The 8,874-nt window shown below is 33.7% G+C and overlaps 1 protein-coding gene across 2 annotated transcripts in view; it reads right to left on the bottom strand.

The window, feature by feature from the left end:
* Positions 1–7,607: 7,607 nt before the first annotated feature.
* Positions 7,608–8,874, bottom strand: part of SCAMP1 (secretory carrier membrane protein 1) — a 91,918-nt gene continuing 90,651 nt past the window's right edge. For both annotated transcript variants that reach the window (XM_063085830.1, XM_063085831.1), the window contains one exon: positions 7,608–8,601. In XM_063085830.1, coding sequence (XP_062941900.1) covers positions 8,437–8,601 — 165 coding nt within the window. In that variant the 3' untranslated portion in view covers positions 7,608–8,436. The remainder of the gene's footprint in view (positions 8,602–8,874) is intronic.

Genomic DNA, 8,874 nt, shown 5'->3' with positions numbered 1-8,874 from the left:
AGCTATGAAATATAAAAATGCTTCAAAGTATTTAAAAAGGCTTTACAAAAACAATGACAAGGGAAAAAGTTAACTAAAAGACATTCTCCTCTTACAACAAAAATACTGAAAGTAAAAGCCAATAATATGGAGCTATTCCACATCCTCATTTCCTGAAGGTAATCTTGCCTATCAAAAGCTTCACCCATAATAGGTAGAATTCTAATTTATAAACTCAAAGATAACACCCTTTTCATAAACTCATTCAACTCTCTATATCCCATGAAGCACTTATTATCTGACAGAATAAACAAAAATAGCTATTTCCTCAATCTAGGGCCTGTGACAATTCAAACTGTATTTATGTTTGGTTTCTAAACATATCTGACACCCGCCATGTTTGTTTCTTATAGAAATAAAAATTAAAAGCTGACAAAATTATCACACACACACACACACACACACACACACACACACACACACACACACACACACACACACACACACACACACACACACACACACACACACACACACACACACACACACACACACACACACACACACACACACACACACACACACACACACACACACACACACACACACACACCTAAAATCCACAAGAGAGAGGACCCTGGCTTAAATTCACTTGACTTTCCATGATTGATCTTCCTGTTACCCTAGATCCCCTTAAAGTCTTTACTTAACAAAAGAACCACTTAAGAACATGGACATTTCTTTTATGTAGAAATTATTTCAGTATTTTAAATAATTCAATACCTTTTCCGACTCTCAAACACTAAAGGATAGACACATCAAAGCAAACTTTAGACTGCTCTTCAAAGCAGCAAGAACCAGTAATTGTCTTTATTTCAGAGGCCTTTACCAGCAGCTTAATCATTTGGCAGGCCGCCCCATTGGTGCCCTCCTACTATCTTCTTCCTTGCAGCTTCCTCTCCTTACCCTGAAGAGTTCTCAAGATAAGTTTTGGAGAAGTGAACTGCTAATTTTGCTTAGGTACACAGGATACAGATAAAAGCACAAATAAGAGGAAGCAATAAAACCAAAACCTCATGGGAAAGAAAAGTCAATCAAATAACATGTAACTATTAGCAGCTCTTCGGCTTTTTATAGCCAAATATCCTGAAAAATCTAACACTTACTGGTAAGCAGTCCACAAAGTGCCTATGGGGGGAACCACTATAATTTTATTCATGAGAAAAGAAAGCCTGAATTAAGGCAGTAACAGTGAAGACAATCAATGGGATAAGTCAAAGAGCTGTTAGGGAGAAAGGATGGACAGCCTGGTGACTGATAGAGCAGTGGGAGGAAGGAGAGGATAGAGTCTAGGATGACCGCCAGGTAGTTAGAAAGTCACCAAGATGAAGAAGCAAGAAGGAGAAGGGACAGTGAAGGTGGGGAGGTCCAGCTTAGGCTGCCAATGAGAAGTCCTGTGTGCAGCTGGGGATATATCGTGCAGAGATGACCAGGTTGGAGAGAGATTTGGGAGTCATCATTACACATGGAGAGAAGGTAAGTGTTCTTAGTTATCAAGTACTTTCCATGTGCAGATATTATGCTAAGCACTTCATATAATTCATTTATTCATCAAAACCATATGGGGTAGAATCTATTATTATCCTTATTTTATAGATAAGTTAACTGTCACTTACATAAAGTTAACAGACTAAATAATTTGCCCTAAATTAGAAAGCTAACTAGAGGCAAAACCAAAGCTCAAATAGAGGTCTGACACCAAAGTCAATGCTCAAACCAGCTGTTACGTTTCCTTCTGCCTACAACGTGCAGGTGGAGAAGGTGACCAGTACAAATGCCTGCGGAACACCAATATCTCTTCGTGGTGAACACTTAGAATAACTTCAAGTATAATTCCAAAAATGCCACACCATAAGATCACAACTGATCAAAACACTGCTCTTCCCTCCCTTACAAAGAAAAACCTAGTAATTTTTCATACTTCTGAAGATGACACCATATGTGTCTCAATTCATCAATCATGATTTAGCTCAATCCCATAAACAAAAAATTCGTCAGGTATGTGACAGTGGTGAAACAAATGATAGGGGGGTTTGATAGTTGTTATTTTCTTAGTATAAATGATCTCTCATCCAGGTTAAGCAACTGTTACAATCACATAAGAAGCATGTTTAATTTAATAATTAAATAAGGATTTGTCCTCAACTAAAGTTTCTCCAAACACACAAATGCCAAAGATGATTTAGTAAATTAACACTGTTGAACAGCAGGTACTCACCTATAGGTTATAGAGACAGCCTTTGGTCTAGAGACTTCAAAAATACATATGTAGTAATTGTTTTCTTGGTTATTGATTTTTTTCCTAGTGTCCACTGTCCCTACAGGGTGGACATAAATTACTGAAAATATGGAAGGATGGAAGAGAACATAGAGAACTGCAAAGAGGTGGCATCATGTGGCAGAAACAGCCCCACACTTGGCAGGAGTCAGGGGACCTGGTAGCTGTGGCTACCCCTCCCCAGGCCTTCACCACCACCACTCACAGAGGGACATTTTGCATAGTCCTCTGTATAATGGGGCCAACAATATAAATCACATCATAAATCTGGTATAAGGATTAAGCTATTATTAGAAGAAAACTAAGGGAATTCTGTCTGCCCAGACTAATATCATTTAGAATTGCTTTTAAAAATTACATTTTGTGAAGGGTAATATAACCTGTTATCAAAACCAATCTAATTTTACCTTACAGAGACTGAGAGACTCAGATTGGTTACCTAAGGCCACCATTTCTTTTTCCATCCTGTTATAATAGAGCATTCAGCTAAACATCTTTACCTTAGAGCTTTTGAGAAGTCGAAGATTTCTCTGTGGATGAAGAATACAAAGTTACTGCCATTTAGCAACACCAAAAAAATAAAAATAAAAAATAAACAGGTAGTCATGGGCAAGCCCACAAGCTATGGGGAATGAGAATGCTTGGAAAACAGACCTCCTGATTATTTGATAAAATCTACTGGTATAAAAGACTTTATAGAAAAGGAATATCCAGTGTTAGCCCGGGTGTGGAGAAACAGGCCCTCTAGTACAGTGCTAACGGAGGCATAAATTGATATAATCTTTCTGGAGAACAATTTGGCAATGCACACCAAAGGCCTTTTAAAAAATATGCATACCCTTTAACCTAGCAATTAAAGCCTGGGCCCCCAAATTTAGCAACAATATATTCCTTGATAAATTAGTTATAATAAAAAAAAAAATAGAACCTGAAAATCAGAATCTAAATGAATAACCATACTTTCTGATACATACATATAATGGCATCAATATAGCTACTAAATGTTATAGAAATATATTCAGAAATATGAAAATAAAGTCAATAAATATTCATACCATAACTGAAAAAAGATTACAAACCACTGTCAGTTAAGATTGTCCACTTGAAAGTGATAAGAAATCAATGCACTAGCTCAGGGAGATAAGGAGGGTAATGTTTTTCAATTGTTACACAACAGGTATGTATTGCCTTCATTCTAAAAAAAAGTTTGAGGGATATATATGCCCAGTGTGCTCAGGTTTTGTGTAGGAGATTAGAATATTCTAAGAACCACCTGTCATCACTAGATAAAAGACAGTGATTTTTTGTATATTTCACCCAGCCCCAGATAATAATACTACAAATTGCCAACAATAACAACTACTACAACCATGATTTATCTTGAAAATCACTGACCCACAGAATATTAAAAGAATTGTGGAGGAATTCTATGATTACATCTAATAAGTGTTGAAAATAACTAGAGTTCAAAAATAAAACTTCCATGGTATGATTCTACAAATTAGAACTATTTTAATGTAGAGAAGATAATATTCAGAGTAATCTTATCCAAGTAAATGAAAAATTAGTGGGTAGAAAGAGATTATTTTCTGTCCCTATTAGAAAAAACAAAAAATGGGTTTTAGTATTAGGAAAGTTTTAGCTACACCACCGGCCAGTCAAGCCCCGAAAGACAACAGCTGAAAAACATATCGGCATTTGGATAAACAAAATTTAACACTCACTGCACCGCTACATGGTAGCTTCCACATTCACTTGCCATTTGAAAACATGAACAGTGCTAGAGAAAATTCGACAGGTTGAAAGCTTTGACTTACCAAACCACAAAGTAAAATTGTAAATATAAAACCCACAGGGGCCAACCCTGCACTTGGAGCGCAGCGGTGCTAAGTGCCGAGGCTGTGGGTTCGGATCCTATATAGGGATAGCCGGTGTGCTCACTGGCTGAGCATGGTGCGGGCGACACCATGCCAAGGGTTGCGATCACCTTGCCGGTCACATAAAAAAAAAAAAAAAACTACAAAACCCACAGGAAGGGTGAGAAAAACAGATAATAGTCTTTCCTTATTTTCATAAAATCTTAAAATTAGAGATATCTGCCTACAGAAGAGAGATTAGTGCCAATGCCTGCCTTATACAACATTTCTATAGATTTCTTTCTAGCTCTCTACATACTGTGATAAAGCCCTAAAATAAGGATTAAAAATACCCATCAAAACAGTAAGTATGCTGTTTTATAAAATGTGGAAATACTTTATTTTCTGTAATACTTAACCATTGAGATACAACTTTTTAGTTTAATAAAAAAGTACTTAAAACAACACTAATGTTTTAAAACATTATTCTACTCTAAATTTATACCATGGTACTTGAAAATCTATCAAACTAAAGTGTTCCCTATTTTTAATCATCCTCAATCATCTTTAAATTAATCACTCTTATTTCATGTCTAAAGGGTTAAATCATGGAATAAATAAATTCCTCTGAACATCTTCCTTAAGGAAAAAAAATGTTAGGAGATATGGTGCATGACAGCTATGGTAATTCTAAGTTATATACAGCAGGAAAAAAATATCCAAAATGTAACAAGTTCTGCAAATAAACAGTCATGCTAAACACAGATTTCACCAATAAAGATACAGAATCTGATGTTAATGTCAGTGTTTTCAGAAAAAGGTACAGCAATGAGTAAGCCTTATGCTATTACAAATGATTTACAGAAACAACTAATAAACCTAACATAAATCCCTTTAAAATGTAAACCATTCCTTACCTTAACAGAAATTACAGAATAAGACATTTTCCTAGTAAATTAGGTGTGAAAATCCAAACTCACTTTTTTTAGGTAACACCCAGAAAATAAAAAATACTGTTTCTATTTTAGTTTCACATGTATTTCTCAAAACAAGATTCACCACGAACATTATTTTAGATGACATTTTTACATCTTCTTTAGCTAACCAAGTGAAAAAATCCAACAATACACAAATAGGTACCTTCATCAGTACATAAAACAGCAATAGGTAGCCAGGTTAGGAAACAGAACATAAGTTCAAGTAAACTAACACAATACTAGTACAAAGGCACCCATCTTAAACTATAAGGATAAATCTGACACGAAATAGGTTTTCCATTCTAAATCTAACTTCTAGTCTGTGTATTTTGACCAGAAAGTGGTCAAAATATATTTAATATGGATGAAGTTCGTGTTCTACTTCCTATAAAGGTATAATGTAACCAAAAAAATTATTTTATGTTACTGAGTGTTTCTCTTTTATATTATTTCTTTTGTTTCACACATGATAGAATTACACAGATTATTCTTCAAAAATCAAATGTGAAATTTCTATATACCTTACACCCTCATAATTTCTGCCTATGAATTGCTTACATAGTGTTTAAAATTATACAAACAAACATCCAGTAAACAGCATTTTATTTTCTGACACTCTGCGTTAATACAATAAATATACAAAACTTCCAACCCACTGAAAACATGCAACGTTAGAGGGACAGATGGAGGGCATTTATACAGAACCATGAGAGTCATCGTGATGGCAGCACAATATTACTCACTGACAAAATATACAAACATCCGCAGATAAATAATCCAAGTCCCAAATTACAAATCACTGAGCAATGATTTTCTGGTGTTCAAACTTTAGTGTTAAATAAAGAGCCACATTTCAATATTGCAAACTAAAAAATGACATGGATGCCTACCTAATATGTGAAGACCATTTCATGACTGTGATAACAGGTAAATTAAGTATTAAATATAAAATACTGACAAATGCCAACCTTTTGCTGAATGAAAATGTAACTACTTATATTATTGTTAAGAGAATAGTCAGTATAAGAATTCAAAGCTCCTTTCATACCTGATCAAACTTCAAGCATTGCCATCATTTTAATGCCATTTACGTTTTTAAAAAACATAATTTTCCCTCCCAAGCTTATATTAACTCAAATAACTGGATTTTAAAATGCCATTTTCCCTATCCACACACAGGTATTGTGCCTTGTAATTATTCTTTGCTATTTAATAATGCAACCTTTGGGAATTTCTACATAATAGAGAGAAACATTCCAATTCTGAAGGAAAGCATGTCAGTATTTTTCAAAAGTCTCTGATATATCTCTCTTATCTGTAGTTTAAAGTAAAACAAAAATGGACGTGGGATATAAGTTAATGGTGGATATAACTGCTCTTGTATTTTTATGGTTAATGTTTTGAATGTTTGTAAAATCCACACTCAATAAAGCACACTGATGAAACAGATTTTCAATAAGAATATAGGCTCTGAAAAAAAAACATTAGGCTTAGTTGGTTGAGATTGTAGGTAGAGATTATCAATGATCAGAAATATTTATAAAAACAGCTTTAAATTCATACTCTGAATCCTATTTTCTTCAGAATAAAAGAAATATCTTCCAAGTATATTACTTCAATAAAGTCCCAAATAAATCAAATGTAAACACCATTCGGATGGATTTGCATTACCTGATAACACAGAGAGCTTCTTCATAAATAGTGGGAACTCGGTATTCCATCCCCAGCATGAAATTTACTTTAACTCCAGATTTGGGGAGAATGAAAATGATTCATGCATTTATGTCCATCTGATTTTTTTTTTAAATATTTGCAGTCTCAAATAATATAATCCAGCAGACTAACCTTACTTAAAATCAAGTTGAATAAATCACTACCTACCACTCTGTTATCTTAAATTAGCTAAAGCCTTTCAAAACAAAGTAGCATGCATAAACTCTTTGAGTCATTTAATCAGTATTAAAAACAATTGAAAGTTTGAACCCAAATACACTATAAGAATGAAGTTCTGTGCTGCATAGTAACAATTTTAATGTGATTACCATCATAATTAATTCATTTAACTGTACTTGTATTTTCTTGCTTGGTGCAAGTTAAATGTTTTATATTTTCTATTGCTGAAAATTTTAAATGTATTCAGTTTGTCTCAAAAAGTGAAAGACTTAAGTATATCAGGGATCAAGTATATGAAAAATGCCAGGGTCTTTCTATTTTTAATGCCAGTAGAAATGAGAGGCTAAAAGAAAAATCCTTTAAATACTGTATGTTCTTTTTAGACAAGGGTTAGGCTATCTTAACAGCGCTATTAAAAATTATACACACTCCCCCAAAAAGAGCTGCCAAATACAATCTCAGTTCAACTGGAGAATATACCAACATTCATACATACAGTAAAATTTTACTATGTGAATACTGAAAATTAAAAAAAATAAAAGAAATTATCACTACATTCTATTGCATCAATTAACTTCTATTTTGGATAATGTACTGCATATTATATTAAGTTATCTTTTGGATAATGCACTACATATTATATTAAATTTCTATACTGAAACCCAATAAATTTTTACTTAAATTAAAAATTTAATTAAATTACAGAAAATCATTTCTATGATTCCATAAGCAACTCCTGAATCCTACAACCATAAGCAGTACAGAACCCAAAATACTAATTCTTTTAAGAAACATGGTTCCCATGCAAGATCAGAAATTGTTATCAAAATATTAACTACTCTAAAAAAAGAAAATAAAAAGAGGATAAATTTACATTATTTACTACAAAATGCACACAGGCTTTTCACTGGTGACTGAAACTCCTAAAAAGCAAGCCAATTTACAAATCTGTAAGTCTCTGCTGGCCTATTTCTTTCAATATAAATGGGGAAAAAGAAATGAAACATAGCTTTACTGTTCCAATGTGTAATTCTTATTTCTAAAGATTCTTGCAAGAACTATTGCAATTAGCATTAAGTGCATTTTTAATCATAAGTACCATATTAATTTCAGTGTGTCACCACTGAAATAATTCACTGAACATCATCCCCCAAAAAATATGGAGAATATTTATTTAACATGTAATATTTTTTTCTGCTAGGGGCACTGAAATAATAAGAAACTATTAAATAAAGTAATAAGGAAGTTTTTCTGGTTTTAGCTCATGCACAAGTGAACAGGAAATACCCATGCTGTGTGTACTGTATGTTTTGAACGTAAAAATATTTGTAGAATACAGTAATTAGAGGAAAAAGTATATTCAAAAGGTAACAGTGTATTGTTTGAAGATTTTCTAAATCTGGTTACCCTTGAAAGCATTCTGAGCTGCACTAGTTGCTGCAGTTGAAGCTGCATTTGCAGCTGCAGTCTGGACAGTTTTGTTGGACATCACACCAGTTGCAAACTCTTGTTGGGCCTTCTCAAAACTAGCACCTGTTGTGCGATATAGTCCATGTACCTATGGAGGCACAAAAAGTAGGAGAAGGTAAGTAGAAATCTACATGTTCACTTCCAGCAGCTCTTAAATTAATCTCAGCATTACTCAGTCATAAAAGGACGAGCTTCTAGTCATGATTCCTAAGATCAAGAACATTAGCCACCATACTGGCATACAATATGGTATTTAAATACTTTCTTAATACAGATTTTTCCTTTTTTTTCCGCAAGCAGGAGAGAAAATTATGGCAATTCAAACCAAAATAATTTAAAGAACAACTTCTTAAGCTACTGC

The sequence above is a fragment of the Cynocephalus volans genome, chromosome 2, assembly GCF_027409185.1.
Source record: "Cynocephalus volans isolate mCynVol1 chromosome 2, mCynVol1.pri, whole genome shotgun sequence".
Taxonomy (NCBI): domain Eukaryota; kingdom Metazoa; phylum Chordata; class Mammalia; order Dermoptera; family Cynocephalidae; genus Cynocephalus; species Cynocephalus volans.
This window is presented reverse-complemented; position numbering and strand designations above follow the sequence as displayed.